At 38.8% G+C, this 19,091-nt stretch overlaps 1 protein-coding gene across 2 annotated transcripts in view; it reads left to right on the plus strand.

Moving 5' to 3' along the window:
- The window catches only part of COL4A2 (collagen type IV alpha 2 chain), a 291,784-nt gene extending 273,218 nt beyond the window's left edge, over positions 1-18,566 (plus strand). The window contains exons 43-48 of one of the 2 annotated variants that reach the window (XM_036755105.1): positions 3,297-3,395; positions 4,376-4,522; positions 4,695-4,811; positions 4,959-5,150; positions 6,971-7,257; positions 17,153-18,566. In XM_036755105.1, the coding sequence (XP_036611000.1) occupies positions 3,297-3,395; positions 4,376-4,522; positions 4,695-4,811; positions 4,959-5,150; positions 6,971-7,257; positions 17,153-17,410 (1,100 nt within the window). In that variant the 3' untranslated portion in view covers positions 17,411-18,566. The remainder of the gene's footprint in view (positions 1-3,296; positions 3,396-4,375; positions 4,523-4,694; positions 4,812-4,958; positions 5,151-6,970; positions 7,258-17,152) is intronic. The other variant, XM_036755106.1, reaches the window with a different exon arrangement.
- Positions 18,567-19,091: the final 525 nt, after the last annotated feature.

A 19,091-nucleotide genomic window follows, 5' to 3' on the forward strand; every position in this document is an offset into this window, starting at 1 on the left:
AGCTGACAAACAACATAGTCAGACCTGTACTTTAAGAAGATTGTTTTGGCAACAGTGTTAAGAATGGATTAAAGAGGAGAGCTACACTAGAAGTAAGGGGACCAGCTAGAAGGCTATGACAGTACTCCACTGGAGAGATAATGAGGTCTTGTTCTAGGGTGATGGCAGTATGGCTGGAGAGAAGGGAACAGGCGCATGAAATGTTGTGGAGATAGAATTGACAAAGTTTGATAACTGATTGGATATGAGAGATAAAGAAGAGAGAAGTCAAGGATTTTTCTGAAGTTGCCAAAATGGGAGACTGGAAGAGTATTGGCATTCTCAACAGAAATAGGGAATTTTGAAATGGCAGATTTAAAGAAAATGATGATGAAATCCATTTTGGACATGAGTTTGAGGTGCCTATTGTATATCCAGGTGAAATTTCCCATTCAAATTAATAGTGATGCAGAACTGGTGAGAGCAATTAGGTCTGGATACATAAATTTGGGAATTATATGTACAGATGTAACTTGACAAAGGAGCTAATGAGATCACAGAGAGAGGAGAAAGAAGAAAACATGTGCTGGGGCAATGTTGGGAGACACCTGTGGTTGAGGCAAGTGAGACTAAGAAGGAGCAACCAGAAATGTAAAGAGAAGCAAAGAGAGAAGACTCAAGAGCACAAAAGAGGCAAGGGGGATCAGGGACAAGGTGGTCAGTGTTATCAAAAGCTGAAGAGACGTCAAGAAAGATAAGGACTGACGAAAAGCCAATTCTGGTGCTAAATTGAATATAGAATGAATGAGAGAATATCAGTCAATAATAAGCAACTTTGGAAAGAGCAGTTTCAGTCAAATGGTGGTTTTGAAAATGAAATTGCCTGGAATACTATTGTGCTATAAGAAATGATGAACAGGAAGACTTCAGAAAAACATGAAAGACATATATGAACTGATGCTGAGTGAAATGAGCAGAACCAGGAGAACATTGTACACAGCAACAAGCCACAGTATGCAAGGACTGATTTTGACAGACTTAGCCCATTTCAACAATCCAAGGACCTAAAACATTTCCAAAGGACTCATGATGGAAAATGCCATCCACATCCAGAGAAAGAACTATGGAGTCTGAATGCAGAGCGAAGCAGACTATTTTCTTTTTTGTTTTGTTTTTCTTTCTCACTGTTTCTCCCATGTAATTCTTCTATGCAACATGACTAGTGTGTAAATGTGTTTAATAGGAATGTATATGTAGAGCCCATATCAGATTGCATGCTGTCTTGGGGAGGGAAGGGGAAAAAACTTAAAACTTATGGAAGTGAATGTTGAAAACTAAAAATAAATTAATTTTAAAGAGAAATGTACATTTGTGAAAGCAGAAAAAAAAGAAAAGAAAATGACCTGTGTTTGAAAAGTGAATGGGAATTGAAGGATGTGGAGAGAACAAACGTAGGAGATCTTTTCTCAGAGGTCAGCTGTGAAAAGGAGGAGAGATACAGGAAGATAGCTTGAAGAGATGGCAAGGCTAAATGAAGGTTTTTAAAGAATGGAGGCATATTTGGAGGGAGCAGGGAAGGACCCACTAGATAAGGAGAAATTGAAGGTGAGTGGGAAAAAGAATGATTGAAGGGACAAGTGCCTGGAGGGAATGGTGGGGGGAGAAGAAGAATGGATGGTGCAGAAAGTTTTTTAGTTGTAGAGTAGAATTGAAGAAGCAGATGGCTCACAAGAAACTGTCCCTGTTTTCTTAGTCAAGATACTGGTGCTCTGCTGAAAGGGAATGGTGGAGAAGTTTTGAGGAGAAAATAGTTTTAGAATAGATACTGAGGAGAATGTGCTAGAGGGCCATTCAGGGACAAATAGAAGGATTGTTGACCAGCAGGAAGGTTGTAGTGGACCCATTTGATGTGGTTGTATCACTGTAATGGCAAGCAAAGTGGGACTTTTGCTGTTTTTTCTTTTGGAGTGCTTCTTAGCACCAAGGCAATCAAGTGCCTTTGATTGAGTCTTGCCTTTGATGGAATCAAGAGTCTTTGATAACCTGCTTAAGTCACAAGAAAGCCTAAGTCACATGAGTTTGAGTCACATGGTTGTGACGCCCTCTGACCCTAAAGAAGTGTATATGTACTCTGAGGTTAGCATTTTGCTTTGGGGCTCACTTACTGGAAGGCTGTTTGTGTGATTTGGCCAGCTAAGACTCTGGGTAGCCGTTAAGAAGCCCCCCACCTCAACTTTAAAAACCCAGTTGTTGGTGCTTCTCTCTTTCTCTCTATCTGGTAACTATGCATGTATTGCTCTGGCTGCTGATCTGTGTTATTCGCTCTGTTTATTTAATTTCTGCTTGCGATTTCTGTTTGTGTTTTCTCTGAAGTTCAGGGTGCTGACTTTTTCCCCCGATCTAAGTGAATGATATATGTATGTTTAATTAAAGTGAGATTGTTAACCCCTTTAAGATGCTTTCCTTCAGAAAAGCAGATCAAAGAACTTGTGCTAGCAGCCCTCCTGTGTGCTGGTGTTGTTGGTCTTACACCTCCACTGCAGCTGCTAGTAACATTGGTGTTAACAATCACCTCCTCCAGCAGCTTTCAAAAGGATCCTAGTAGGAATAGAGAAGGCAGATGGTAGGAGTAATCCAACTTTGGGGTTGGGCATGGGCAGCAATCGGTCAAAAGGACAAATAATTTTAAAAACTAGAGAACATTGTATAGCTTAATTGGTTAAATATAGGGTCCTGATTTTGAAGGGTGGAAATTGAGGCCTGGGCAAAAGTGATAGACTGGGAAAACAAGGAAGGAAAAGGTAACTGGAGGTCACATTGAGATCAGAAAAATAGATTTAGGAATGGGGCAGCTAGGTGGCAAAGTAAATAGAGCCCTGGCCTTGGAATCATGCACTCATGTTCATGAGTTCAAATCTGAATTCAGACACTTCCTAGCTGTGTAACACTGGGCAAGTCATTTAACCCTGTAACCCTATAAACCTCAGTTTATCTATAAAATGAGCTGGAGAAGAAAATGGCAAACCACTCCAGCTCTTTGCCAAGAAAACCCCAAATGGGGTCATGAAGAATCAGATATGACTGAAATGACTAAACAGCAACAAGGAATGGGGCAGAGAGGGAGATGGAAGGATAAGAGGCTGTGACCAAATAGAGGAATTTCAGAATTCTGGATCAAGGAGGGAGAATTGATGGTGAGATCAAAAGCATGGCCATACTATGTGTCACTGAGTTGGGAAAATGTAGGTCATGGGAGTTGAGACTGATGAACTGAGAGATCAAACATACATAACATAAATGTGCCATTTATATTGAAGGGCCTAAAGGACAACAAGGGCTCATGGGATACCATGGGATACCAGGAAATGTTGGTGACAGAGGCCCCAAGGGACCTAAAGGAGACAGAGGATTACCTGGTAAGTGTGTGTGTCTTCAGGGCTATAACCAATAACTTCTCTAGGGACACTGAAAGTGGCAGCTGAGGCCTATGTCTCCATGTAAGTTTACTCTCTGAGGACCTACAGGGGAAAATAAATAATTTAAGGCATCCCTGTGTATGTGCTGAGCTCTCAGTTGTTCCTCATTTCAGTTCAACAAGCTTTATTGCATGCTTACAACATGCTAGATCACGGGAATACAAAGAAAAAAAATGGAGAGAATTTACGTTCTTTTGAGGGGAGACAACAAGTACACTTATAAGTATATGCAAAATATTTACAGAACAAATATGATGTGGTTTAGATGGTGGGTGGTGCAGAGGGAGATCAGAGAAGGCCTCCTAATATGGAAGTCTGGAAACCAAGAATCTGTTGTCGGCCTTGCTACTCTGACCACCAATGGGGATAGCTATAAAAGGAAATGAATAATACCTCATCCTGAAATAACCAAATATTAGTACTATTGGGGAGATCACTTTTGGACTCCACTCAAGTCATACGTAGTTCATAGGCACTTAATGAAGATTTGATTTAAAATAAAAGGAAGCGTGGGGAAACTGTTGAAATTAATTGCTGTAGATAAAAGCATGCTCTTATTACGTCTGGGAATCTGATTAACAACACAAGTGAGCCTTGCCCAGCTATTGCTCAAGAGGCCCTTACCTTTTAACTGTGCATTCTTAAACATAACACATTTGGTACTTTGATACCTAGAAATACTATTCTCTCACCCTGTGAAAAGAAGTCCTGATGGTATTTGATAGAGGTCCATATATTCTGTTTGCCAAGTTCTTGTTCAGATAAAGAGAGTTCTTATCTATCTGGTTCTCAAAAGGTCATGTTTTTCCAGTTCCAGTTTTGAGATCTGCTTTTGGCAGCTATCAATGGACATAGGCTAGGGTTTAGCTCAATAGCTAATGTTTCTTATATATCTTGGTACCTTTTTCCCTCTTTCCTAGGCACTCCTGGTGCTATAGGATCTCCTGGAATTCCAGGAGTCCCCCTGAGGATTGCCACAGAACCTGGGGTGGCAGGTCCCCATGGAAGGAGAGGGCCTGTTGGAATACAAGGAGAGATGGGTCCCCAGGGCCCTCCAGGTGATCCAGGTAGGAATATGAACTGGAATTGAACTATGGGGGCATCAGAGAAAATCAGGAATGAAATGTTTTTCTTTTTTAAAGTTCATGTCTATGAGGATTTCACACACTTACTACATACCTAGCATAGTTATTTGTTTTGCATTGATTCTTACTGATACCAAACTTGGTGTATATCCAGGTTTACGAGGACTACCTGGAAAACCAGGACCCCAAGGAAGAGGTGGTATTTCGGCCCTTCCAGGATTCAGAGGTGACCAAGGTCCCATGGGTCATCAAGGACCAGTAGGCCAAGAAGGTAAGCAATGAAGCAAAGCATGAGAAAAAGAAGTAATATGCTTCAGGCATCCCAAAAGATGACGTAGTTGTCTCTCCCTAGTCAACTTTGACTAGCTTTGTTTTCAGAGTCTGTAAGCAAATGGACTGATTTCTTCTTGGTTTCCAGGTGAACCAGGACGACCAGGAAGTCCCGGGCTACCTGGCATGCCAGGCCGCAGTGTTAGCATCGGTTATCTCCTGGTGAAACACAGCCAGACTGATCAGGAGCCAATGTGTCCAGTTGGAATGAATAAACTCTGGAGTGGGTACAGTCTCCTGTACTTTGAAGGCCAAGAAAAAGCCCACAACCAAGACCTTGGTAGGTAGTGTCTGGACCTATCCAGTCTCCATGGTTTCTGTAATGTTTCTCTAAAGTCCTTATGTGGTCTGTTCGGTTATTTGGCACTAGAAGGGCTACAAGTCAGAGACCTGAGTGAGATCCTCTCATGGCTTGTCAGTTATCTTCCACTGAATCATGGGTAATTGTAGATCAAGATAACAATAATGTAAAATTAAAATAAAACAATAAGTAAAATAACTGATTATGAAGATAATTAACTCTTTCAAACATTCTAAATTTCACAACAATAATAATGGGACATAAAATAATTCTCTCCCTTTTAATACCATGGTCATCTTCTGTGGGTCCGTCAGTGGTCTAGTGACCCCTCTATGTCCTTCTTTACCTTTGAAGTTTTCCATTTACATATTTTCATCTTCTCAGATTTTGTCCCATGTACCACAAATAGGAGAAACAGCGTTCAGTGCCACAAATATCCCCTGGGGGAAATGACCTCGCCCTTTGTGTAAGGTATTCCCGACTTCAGGAATACGAGAAAAGAAGACTGTATGTCGTCACTTAGGCGGTGGCCTTCTCTTCATGTTGACTGTCCTGCTACATAAAGCTAAAAGAGCTTGATTTGGACAGGAATGACAAGCTTCCCTATACGCCAGGGAAGACCTATCAAGTGTGACTGAAGCTGTCAGGGAATGCCAGTCTGGCAGGCCACCTCAGCTGCATGTACTGACTTCTTCCAGTAGAAAGCAGCCTTTTTGAAGGTGATGACTTTTGTTTTTGGAAGCCTGGTGCCTATCACAATACTTGGCACACAGTAGGTGTTTAATCAATGCCTGCTGATTGTTCCAGTTGCCCCTCCTTTTCCACTGGTGTAGCTTAGTAGTCTGCAGAAGAGTGTGTTAGCTAAATTAGCTAACCTAAGGTCACAAATAAAGGCCTGTAATTATCAAAGGGCCAATCAGGCCAACTAGAACTGCAGAAACTAAAAAAATGAATCGAATCCTATTACAAGAATTACAATAAATAAAGTGTTATATGAAGGCAGAGTAATTTTTTTCATTTCGAGGATTGCTGTTAACCATCCTAGTGGTATGAAGTGCCCAGCTTGGGTCTCACACATTGTGCCAGTGACAGGTTCCTTCAAAGGGGCGCCTTAGCACAGTGCAGTGCCTGGCACATAGTAGGTGTGCTTATTGACTCACTAAAGAACCTCAATTATCTTCCTTTTTACTCTATCCTTGTTCTCTATCAGGCAGTGTCCATTCTGCCTAAGCAATAGGACAGGGTCTCTCCCAAATAACCTTATAAATTAGCACTTCCCCTGAGACTATTTGGAAATTAGGCAGCAGACCCAATGAATAAGGCAGTAGGTATACTATGGGTCTTTTTTTTTTTTAATAATCTGCCTCTGCTCTCTTGTTTGGGGTTTTCATATATGCTTGGCAGGGAACTATTTCCTATAGGCTTTTTGATATAGGGGAACAAAGAACAAGATGACGTGGTAGGGAGGGATAAATTTTAGTGAGGATGGGTGGAATATACACAAATTTATTATTTAAAAAAATTGGCAGACAGGAGACTGAGTACTTTTTGGAGAGAACTGCAATGTCCCTCTACAGGGGTAGGGAACCTGCTGCCTCAAGGCCACGTGGCCCTCTAGGTCCTTAATTGCAACCCTTTGACTGAATCCAAACTTCACAGAAGGATTTGTTCAACCACGTTTGAAATTTGGAGCAAGGGAGAGTAGTAAGCCCTAGCTTTCGTGTATTGTCATGCCTGGGAAGAATTCCTTCCAACCCAGAGCGGTTGTATGAACTCTCGGCCTGGCTTTGTTTTGGCAGGACTGGCTGGCTCGTGCTTGGCTCGTTTCAGTACCATGCCTTTCCTGTACTGCAACCCTGGAGATGTCTGCCATTATGCCAGCCGGAATGACAAGTCCTACTGGCTCTCAACAACTGCACCACTGCCCATGATGCCCGTGGCAGAAGAGGAAATCAAACCCTACATCAGCCGCTGCTCTGTATGTGAAGCCCCCGCCGTGGCCATTGCTGTCCATAGCCAAGACGTCTCCATTCCCCACTGTCCTGCAGGGTGGCGCAGCCTGTGGATCGGCTACTCCTTTCTCATGGTATGTCCTGCTTTTCCAGGCTTTTTCTTATATAGGAGAGAAATAGCCAGGAACTGACCTGCGAGGCAGCTGTTTGAATGCAGACTTAGATGAAGAGCTGCCTGGCTGTTTGGTGGCTTTTTAGGCAAGTGCATGGCAGAGTGCAGAAATACTGGATTTGGAATCAGATCTGGGTTTGAGCCTCAGTTGCCCTACTTAGAGTAATCTTAACTAGATTTTTCTCATCTCTAAAATGTGACAGTTAGACTAGATAATCCAAGAGGTTTCCTCTTGCTCTAATCTTCTGTGATTCTGTTAGCCTGTGCTCTCTGTCTTAGCAAATATGGAACTGAGGTAAAGACCATGAATTGCCAGAAGTTAGATATAAGGACAAATAGCTGTATGGTCTACTAGGCTTTTAATAGTGATGGAGGAAATATGGGATCATAGACTTAGAGCTGGCAGGGACCTTAGAAGTCACCTAATCCAACTCCTTATTTTACAAATATGGAAACTGAGGCCCAGACAAGCTTAGGGGCTTGCCCATTTATGTTCGTCCTTCGTTTGGAGGACAAAGACCTGTTGTGGTCCAATCTATGAGCTTCAGAGTAAACAGGAAGGAAGGAAGGGAGGAAGAGAAGAAGGGAGGGAAGGAGGGAGGGAGATCTAGCCAGTAAACCCCAAGTTAAGTGGACAGCTTCTGGCCATCAAAATTTACCTTCCTTTGGAGAAGAGGAGAAGGAAAGAGAGAGGAAAAAGGGAGAGGGAGAGGAAGAACTGAGTTAACCAACTCACTGGGTCCCCATTCAGGCAGCTCGGTCGACTCACAGGTTGTGTTTGTCCTTCGTTTTCGAAGAGGACCATGGCATCAGGGAAATGACAGAAAAATCTCGTACTGTTATTGAAACAGGTTACCCAGGGAGGAGAGCATACCTTTGGTCCCTACAAACCTTTAATGGTCCAATACAAAAAGGCAGCCCTCAGCTTTGACTGGTTCAGTTTTGATTCTACTTAAAGGGGAGGGAATAGGGTACTGGAATTTTCTTTTGCTCCTAAAATTATATAATTAATCTAATAGTGAGCGGAGAAACACAGAGTAGAGGAAAGAAATATAATTTTTATTTCTTAATGCTGAGAACCCCAAATCTGTTATATTTTCAAAGAACATAAAATTTGAAGTGGGCCCCAACGTAGTCAAAACTAGAGGAGGGTGGAGATATATTCAGGGAGCAAATAAAATGAGTGCCCAAGTCTTATGTCACAGATACATTCTGGTTCAGGGTACTTAGTATGCAAAGCTCTGTACGACAGAAGGCAAACTTTCTGCCTCTCAAGGAGCTTAGCATTTGATATCAATTTCAAGGAATTCCAAAAACAATTTCTCTTTCATCTGGTGTCAGCCTCTGCATTCCCTCTGCGAAATAGGTAAGGAACAAGTTTTGTTAAGTTTTTTTTTTTAATTCCCATTTTAAACTTTTAAAATCAAATGAGCTTCCTCCCTTCTGAAAGACTAATTACATATTATCCTAAGAAAGGTCAGAGCAGCCCCTTTTCTCATTAGCAATTACATTTCAAATTAATGTCATTAGAGCAGATTAATAGGATTTGCACATTTAATCTTCTGCTTACACATCCCAATAACACAAGCTGATTTGAGTGATCTTTCCCACAAACAGCATGAGTGATAAGACATGACAGAGATCTCAAAGTCCTCTGATAACATGCTGAGGGAGGGGACAGCTGCGTGGGTCTCTGAGGTCTGGACTAAAATTCCCAGAACTCCAGATAGCCTTCCAGGTGGATAAATTGAGTTTGCTTGCTCTCTTTGTGTCTATGTCTGCCTGTCTTTGTGGTAGGATCTTAAACACTAAAATTGTCAGTGATTTTGTCTGTACAGTAACCACCCAGGGATCTTTTCTGTCCTTGACCAAAATGCAGTTTATTGTTGCATACTAATGACTGTTGGCATCATAGACTGAGAACATAACAGAGATAACTCACAAGGGAAAGATACAGCAGAGGCAAATGGCCCTGAAAAACAGTGCTCAGCTGGAGAGTTGCCAGATAACCAATGGCATGGAATTAAGTTCAAAGGCTTACTCATTTAACTGTCATGTGGGAGTAGCAGTAGAATTTGAATCCAGGGCCTCTGGTACTGTTTCCCCTTCATTATGACAGGAAGTAGAAACAAATGGAAACTACCTTTAAATCTCCATTTTCCTCCTCGGTGACCTTAATCTGTATCTGTATGCATTCCTCAGGTACCACTAGGTGCCCTAATGCCATCTGTAGCTCCAGGGGAACCCAGGAACAGGAATTGAAGGAGGATCACCACTCTCCCAAGCCATATCCCAGAGGGGATGTAAAAAAATTCCACTTACTGTATTCAGTGACCATCATGCATTCATTAAGACACAAGTATTCTACTTTGCCTTATTCTAGGGCTTAGTAACCCTAGGGTCTATGGACCCCTGAGAGGATCATGAATAAATTTCAGGAGGTCCATGAACTTAGATGAGAAAAAAATACATCTTAATTTCAAAATAATTGATTACTTTTACAATCCTATGTACTATGTGCATTTTAAAACACTATACTGAGAAGGGTTCCATGGGCTTCACCAGACTGACAAAGGTCCGTGACACAGGAAAGGTTAAGAACTCATTTAGTGATTGGAGCCAGGCCTATTCAGCTTCTCTTGAGAAGCCAACAATCCCATGGTGGGACCTTCCCAATTCCATGTTGGCCAGCAGATAAAAGATCATTTTACTTTGCTTCTGAGTTGCTGAAACCTGGTATCTATAGCCTCCAAAGTTGGTAGCTATTAAAATGTGTCCTGTCAATATATATGAAATGAGATTGACACCAAGAGACAATAAGCTCTTTGAGGACAGGCGCTTTTTTATCCCTGGCATTTATCACAGTGACTGGCATATAGCAGGAGTTTAATAAATGCTTGTTGAAAGCAGGATAGCTTTGAAAGTGACACTGAATTTTTTAAAGACTTTTTAAAAAGCAAGTTGTACACATTTCATGGTTTCACAAACCATAATCCTCTTTTCTTGTCTTACTTTGTGTATGGAAATGTTCCCTTTTTTTTTTGGTGTTCATTAAATTCAGAAAAAAAAATTAATTCATTAAATTTCATTAAATTCAAGGGGGAAAACTATTTTTTTAAGCTTGTTGATTGGAAAAGAGTAATACAGCAAAACAAGACACTTTATAAAGTTGCATTTGAGGGACAGAAATAGCCCCCAGCCTTCCAAGCTAATCATGTCATTTCAAGCTTTTACAGAAAACCAAATGAGGCAATAAATGTATCACACAGCAATACACCAATATTTTATAAACCCTATTTAAATGTCAGCTGTTACTACAATTACGCAGCCCTACCCATAGTTATTTGAATGCAATCAGAAGAAGCCAGTTTTTAAAATTTTACTGTAACACCTAAAATTACTCTAGAGCCTAGGTCCTTCCTTCCTTGGGGATTCATGGTACTTTACATATAGTTCTTTGATCTTTATAACATTCTTTTGACATGGATTATTATTCTGAGATTTGTAGATTTATATCTAGTATCCTTGTTCCAAAGGGATAAAGGTTTATACATAGACTTCTAAACTATACTGTTAAATTTTAGAAGTAGATGTTTTAGAAGGTTACTAGTCTATTATTTATATGCACATAGTGACAAACCATTCGGCAAAACTAACCAATGTATACAAAAAATCTGAGCCTAAAATCCGTCTCCTCTGTAAAGAGGCAAGTGAGACTCCTTTGGTATGATCTGTTTTTATAATTCTTACTATTGCCAGAATGCTCTAAAAAAGATGGCATTGATTTGTAGTTCCACCAAAAACATAATAGAAAACCCGTTTCCTAGCTGTCTTGCTAACATTGAATTTTTATCATTTTAAGCTTTTTTTTTTCCAATTTGTATACAGTGGCACCTAAACTTGTTTTATATTTCATTTATCAGATTATTAAAGTTTAAATACATTTTTAAAATAATTAACAATTTCCTCTTTTTAAGATTGTTTATATCCTTAAATAATGGGTATTATTTTTCTAAACTTGTATCAATCAATAAAACATTTAATCAATAAACATAAGCACCTACTACATGTCAGGCACTATGCTAAGCACTGGGGATATGAAAAGAGGCAGAAGATAGTCCCTACTTTCAAGGAGCTTATGATAGATTCAGAATGCTTAAGGTCAACATCACCTAACTTCTCTGGGCATCAGCTTCTTCTCTGTAAAATGCTAAATCAGAGGGCTGTTTAAACTTTTTGTGCCATGAACCCCTTGGAGCTTATAGCAAAACCTATGGGCCCCTTCTCAGAATAGTGTTTTTTTTTTATTTCAATTTATTATTTATTTAGTTTTGCATTCATTTTTAAAAAATTTTTAAGTTCCAGATTCTCATTCCCTCAGTCCCTGCCCTACTCACTGAGAAGGCAAGTAATATATCAGTTGCACCTCTGAAGTCATGCAAAACATTTCTACATTAGCCATATTGGCAAAAAAAAGAAAGAAAGCAAGAAAACTAAAGTGAAAAAAGTATGCTTCAATCCGTACGTGGAATTCATCGGTTCTCTTTGTGGAGGTGGATAGCATTTTTGATTATGGTTCCTTTGGAATTGTCCTGGATCATCTTATCAATAGGAGTTGCTAAGTCTTTCACAGTTGATCATCATTACAATATTGCTTTTACTGAGTACAATCTTCTGGTTCTGCATACTTCACCTTGCATCAGTTCATATGTCTTCCCAGGTTTTTCTGAAATCATCCACCTCATCATTTCTTATAGCACAATAGTAAAATACTGTTTTTAAGTTTATAAAATAACATGCAAGGATTACAAAGGAAACCAATTATATGGAAATAAAGATGTAAGTTTTCCCCATCAAAACTCAAGGTCCTCATGAAGTCTATCCATTGACCTCCTGGTAGGCTAAGACTTCCTACACTAAATGGTTTCTAGGGTCTCTGTGATTCCCCTGATCTCTTACAATGAGTAGATGATGACATTGAAGAATGCTCAGTGTTAATTGACCTTTGAAGTATTTTCAAAAGTGGAGGAAGATGGGTGGTTCATGAGATCATAGATTTAGAGCTGGGAGGCACCTTCAAGGTCGTGTAGTCCAACCCCTACATTTTAAAATGAAGGAAAATGAAGTTTAATAAATGACCTGCTTAAAGTCTCAAAGATAGTCAATAGCAGAGCTTAAGAGTTGAATTCACATCCTCTGACTCCTAATCCATCATTCTTCCCACTATACCTCTTCTCATTTATTAGCCTGTATCATTTCTCCCTCTGTTTAAGTCATCTATTTCCTGTTTTGTACTTTATATTTTTATAGATTCTCATCTATTTGTTTTCAGGTTAGCGTGAAATTGTACATAGTAATTTCTGATTATTTTCTTAGTTTTGTATTCATTGTGACATCCCCTTGTTAATTTCTAATTTTGGTCATTTTTCTCTTCCTTAATCAAACTTGCTAATACTTAGTCAACTTGCTGGCATTTTCAATGCTTTCCCCCCTTATGCCCTTTGTTCTTTTATACTCCATATTATTAATGTATTCCTTTGTTCCTATCTAATTGCTCAGCTCCTTGGGTTTCTCTTATTCTTTCTTGTCAATACTGGCATTTGATAACTATAAATTTAAATCTGAATACCACTTAGGATACATGCCATAGCATTTTTCATATGTAATATTTATATTGTTTACTTGGAGGTAGTCTATTTTTTTATCATTTCTTTCACAACCCAGGTAATAATTTAATAATTTTCATATAGACTTCCATTTATTTTGCCCTATTGTTTAAATCTAGCATCATGCTTTTGTTTATAAGTTTCTGCCTTTCTAAATTTAGCTAGGATTTTTCTAGATAGTCAATAAGGATTTGTTAGACAACTCCTTTGTGCCAGGCACTTTCCTAAGTGCTAGGGATGCAAAGAAAGGCAAAAGATAGTCTCTGCCCTCAAGGAGCTCACAATCTAATGGGGGAGACAACAAGCAAACTATTATGTACAAGTTATATACAGTATAAATTGGAAATAATCAAGAGAGGAAAGGCATTAGCATTAAGAGTGATTGGGGAAGGCTTCCTGTAGAAGATGAGATTTTAGCTAGAACTTGAAGGAAGCCAGGGATGACAGAAGGTAGAAAAGGGGAGGGAGAGCATTACATTCATGGGAAATAACCAGAGAAAACACCAGGAACTTCTCTATGACTGAGGATGTTTGACAATTAATTCAGCAATTAAACTAAATAAAGTGCCTACTATGCAGAGCATTATGTTACATGCTAGGGGAGATAAACAGTTTAGGTAGGGATGTATACATATACACTTATATAAATACATACATGATGATCAATTTTTCCAAATGTTGCATGCGTATTTGGGAAAATATACGTTTCTGCTTTATTATTAAGTTTTCTCTGCATTAAACCCATTTTGTTCAACACTATTAAAATCTATAAATTCTTTCTTTATCTTTTTGTTATATCCTTAGATATTTCTATTTTTTCTTGCAACACTGTGAGCTTTTCCTTTTACAGACTTAATTGCTACATTATTAGTTACATGTGTATATTCAAAATTGATAAACTAATTTTCAGTCATGCTTTCAGCAAATTACAATTTCCTTGCTTACCTCTTTAGTTTGAATTAGACTTTGTCCAGTATCATCGCTGAAACTACAGATTTCAGCTAATCCTAGCATAATAAATTTTAGTTTAAACTTTATTTAAATCTATACCTATCTGTTAACATTAAATATTTTCTATGAATAACATTTATTTTTTAATCCAGTCCATAATCTTTTTAAACATTTTTACAGATGGGGAGGGTCGGTCAATTTATATTTGATCAGAATCGTCCGTATCAAGTAGTAACAGTAATAATGGTAACAACTAGCATTTAAATAGAACTCTAAGGTTTAAAGGTACTTTGTATATTATTTCTTTTTCCCCTCACAACAATTCTGTAAGTACTATTATATTTATTTATTTATTTATTTATTAGCATTCGCTTTTTTGTTCTGAGTTCCAAATTCCCTCCCTCCCTCCATTCCTCCAGCCCCTTCCCCACCCATTAGGTGGGAGCTATAATTATCCCCGTTTTACTGTTGAAGAAACTGAGGCACAGAGAAGTTGTCCTTAATTTGTCTGTAGTCCCTCAACCATTTGAAGGTCTGAGGCAGGATCTGAACTCAGGTTGTCCTAACTCTAAGTCCAGCATTCTAACCACTGTAACACCTCGAAACAAATACACTCTATAGAACTTCCTACACTGTACCCAACTGATGTCAACATAGACTATCTACATTCCAAGTATTTGAAGGAGTATGCAAAAAGAATACAGAATGGAGTAAGACAGTAATGAAGAAATCAGAACCAGGTGGGTCTGGCCTGGGAGCATTCTGAGAAGAAGAATAGATTTAGAGCTACAAGCTGTATCTGGCTAGGCCACCCCCAACATTTTAGAAAGGAGGAGGCTGAGATCCAGGAAGGACATGATTTTCCCAAGCTAACAAAAGCCCTAAATAAATAAATAGAAACAAAATTGAAACTAGATTTTCTAGGCACCAAATACACTGTTTCTTTCTACTATCCAAGAGATGAAGAGCCTCTTGAATTGTGGTCTTCTCTCAAAATTACTTTGTGGAGAATATAAAAATATAAGCATTGTTTTTGTTGCTATCATTATTAAGCTCAGGCCACCACATGCCTAGATGAGCTTAGAAATTTTTAAAGGATCATATCAAATTATAATCATTTTTTAAGAAAATAGTAGATTTCCTGAGAAACTTTAGACCAGTGAACCAGGAATTTTGACTTCTGTGAGAAGTATGTTATGGGAAAAGACTTAATGTTCACACCAGTAGAATTCAGAGGTCTTGAATGGTATGCTACCATTCCATAAAAACTCATCTTTTATCTGCCTCCAAAATACTCCTTCCATAAGGAGTATTTCTGACACAGCACCTCTAAATGATGGAGGAGTCAGCATTAAAGAAACCTGAGAAGACTTGTATAAACTGATGCAAAGTGAAATGAGCAAAACCAGGATGATAATTTACAATAATGACATTACACTTCTATTCCACAAGAGAACAATTTACATAATGATACTACACCTCTATTCCACAGCCACCTAAGGACTGCCGATATAACTACTTATGGAAATTTTTCCCCAAGTTTCAGAAGTTGGCATAGAGTTTCCTCTTGCTTTAAGATCAAAGTGAAATTTGTAGCTCTTTTCGGAGCAATCAGAATCAGTTGTAGTAGTCTAAATGACCGTGGGAACAAAAAGATTTTTAGAAATTTTTTGAAAAGTGAAAAATAAATTTTATTATGGAGTCTCCATAAGAGAATATCACAACATAGGAGTTAATATCTAAACTCTGTGGCCAAAATGTTCATGTTCCATATTCTGAGAATCCTTTCCATAATTCCCAGCTTTCTTGACCAAGATTAATGACAGTTATTTTTAGTCAGTTTTGAGATATAAGAATTTTGCCCTCCAATCTCCAATGCATTTGCTTAAGGAAAAAAAAAAAGTGACATGGATTAGATGACTTCACTATCCCTTCTAGCCAGAAATATGCTGGTAAATGTTTAATGCAGCTCTCTGGGAGAAAAGCATATACAAGACACACTTTTAAAAAGTTTTTGTATATTTTTCCAAATTAGATGTAAAAACAATTTTTAACATTCACTTTTTAAAATTTTGAGCTCCAAATTCTTTCTCACCGTCAGCTCCTCCCTCCTTCAGCAGGCAAGCAATTTGATATAGATTATACATGTTCACTCATGCAAAATATATTTCCATCTTAGCCATGTTGCTAAAGAAAACACAAACCAAAAAAATAAAGAAAATTAAAGAAAGTGAAAATAGTATGTTGATTTCCACTCAGACTCCATTAGTTCTTTCTCTGGAAGTAGATGACATTTTTCATCACAAGTCCTTCAGAATTGTCTTGGGTGAGAATAGCTAAGTCATTCACAGTTGATCATAGCACAATATTGCTATTAATATATGCGATGTTCTCCTGGTTCTGTTCTAGTCAGTTTGCAACATTTCATGTAAGTCTTTTCAGTTTTCCTGAGAGCATCCTCCTCGTCATTTCTTAGTACAATAGTATTCCATCACAATCATATACCACGACTTGTTCAGCCATTCCTCTCATAGGCATCCCCTCAATTTCCATTTCTTTGCCACTGCCGAAAAAAAAAGCTGCTATAAATATTTTTGTCCATATACATCATTTTCCTTTTTTAAAAAATCTCTTTGGGATACAGATGAATAGTGGTATTGCTGGGTCAAAGGGTATGCACAGTTTTATAGCCCTTTGACCATAGTTCCAAATTGCTCTCCAGAATGGTTGGATCAGTTCACCAACAGTATATTAGCAGGACATAGCTTCTTTTTTTTTGGAGGGGGGAAGGCAGGACAATTGGGGTTAAGTGACCTGCCCAAGGTTACACAGCTAATAAGTGTGTTGAGTGTCTGAGGCTAGATTTGAACTCAGGTCCTCCTGACTCCAGGGCCAGTCCTCTACTTACTGCGCCACCTAGCTGCCCCAGGACATAACTTTTAAATCTCATTTGTATCATTAATGTTTTCTCCCTTTGTTTAATCAAGTTTAGACAACAAACAAAATAACAAATCAAGTCTTGATTTGTCATATTTGCCCATTTCTGAGGTGTGAAATGCTCACTCTGAAAATTACCAGTCAGCTCCTAGGAGCCGGTTTAAGAGGACTAAATCATGAAGTTCTAAAATGATGTCAATTGACCCCATGTTTCTTTCCAACTTTATAGCAAGATGTTCTCTTCCTCACTTCCCATCTTACAAGGCTAATATTTTTTTTTGCTTTTGTGTCCCCTTCTTATAGCACACTGCAGCTGGGGACGAGGGTGGCGGACAGTCGCTGGTATCTCCCGGCAGCTGTCTGGAGGACTTCCGAGCCACACCCTTCATCGAATGCAACGGGGGCCGAGGAACCTGCCACTACTTTGCCAACAAGTACAGCTTTTGGCTCACCACCATTCCAGAACAGAACTTCCAGGCCTCCCCTTCTGCAGACACCCTCAAGGCGGGGCTCATCCGAACTCACATCAGTCGTTGCCAGGTCTGCATGAAGAACCTATAACCCTTTCCCAGGAGGCCTGGTGGAGAAAGAGAGCCTTGACATTGCCAAAGAGGGTCAATTTTGGTGCTTAACTTATTACCTCAGATGCTGAACAGGTCGATTTTTTTTTAAACTAAAGGAATTTGGCACCAGCACTTACACCAGTCACTTCTCTAATATTAAATAGACTCTAGCCTGTCTAACTTTATCCCCATTTCAAAATGAACCCTCATCTTTTTTCTAACACTCTGACCCTTCAAACCAAGTAACCACTAATAGATGAGCTACTACCAAATATGTCACACTGGGTAAGCAAATAACACTATGTTGAGCTAATTCAATAATGTGTTTTATATACATAAATGTACACACATCATACTTTCCATTGCAGCTGAATATTAACAGAGTTGTGCTCACTTAATGGAATTATACAGGGTGGGGCAAGAAAATGAAAATACATGGTCTGAATTGGTAGAATCTCCCAGGAAGACATAGGCTATCCTCCCACACTATTACAACCTGACCATGGCAGAGTAGGAATGTCAGTGTCTTTGACCTATGAGCTTACTTACCTTTTGGCCTTTTGGACTGAAAAATCACACTGTGCAGTATTTCCTAGCCATCGTGATAGTTTTATAAAAATATTTTTCTTTATACTCAAATTCTAAATACATTCTCTTCACACAGAAAATATTTAAGTACCTGTATGTACCTGCATCAGGGTGAACAGTGCTTTTTTAAAAAGTTTTTGCCTATTTTCATATAACTCATTAACAGTTCTTCTTGCCCCATAAACATAAAATTGGGCAGTAGAAAATCATAAGACTACAAAATTAGAAGAGACATCTTAGCTACCATTTAGTCTGAGGCCTAGATGGGGAAAGTGACTTTTTGCAAGGCCACACAACAGAGCTGGGAATCGAATCCAGGACTCTGACTAATGTTTCAGTAGTCTTTCCCTCTGTGCTGTCTCCACTTGGAGACATGTTTATTACCAACAATGTCTTTTGGAAGGATGAACTACTAAAATTTTAATTTGTGTCTTCCATTACTACAAGTTATCATGAAAAAGCTATGTTTCATTCCTTTTAGTAATTTGTGCTTTTTATGATTGTTCTCCCTTGGCTGTAACTATAACAAAATAAAAGTGTTCCTGATTTATTTTCTAAATCCTAAATTATTGACTGTGTTTGATTTTCTGATATTTGTAGATCAAAAAATGTGCATAAATACATGCAGCATCGTACATTTGCTATTTTAAGAGATTGGTGAGCTTATAGAGAAGCTCCTAGACTTGATGAGTCACTAAGAAAACTTTTTTTCTCTTTCTCTAATGCTTTGATGCTAAAACTCTGCTTTTTCTTCCCAATATCCACCCAGGCCTAAACTGTATTCTATACCTCTGGGCCACAACTGTCTTTCACTTTCTGAAGCTATTTATCAATTCCATTATAGTGCCATTCACAAAAATGTGTATATGTGTGTGTGTGTGTGTGTGTGTGTGTGTGTGTGTGTGTGTGTGTGTGAGAGAGAGAGAGAGAGAGAGGGGAGAGGGGGGGGAGAGAGAGACTGAAAGAGAAAAATTGAGAGACAGACTGAGATGCAGAAAGATGGAAAGACTGAGACAGAAGGATTGAGAGATTGAAATACAGACTGAGAGACATGGAGACAGAAAGCTTGAGAGAGAATGAGAGACAGAAAA

Source organism: Trichosurus vulpecula, chromosome 4 (assembly GCF_011100635.1).
Source record: "Trichosurus vulpecula isolate mTriVul1 chromosome 4, mTriVul1.pri, whole genome shotgun sequence".
NCBI classification, from domain to species: domain Eukaryota; kingdom Metazoa; phylum Chordata; class Mammalia; order Diprotodontia; family Phalangeridae; genus Trichosurus; species Trichosurus vulpecula.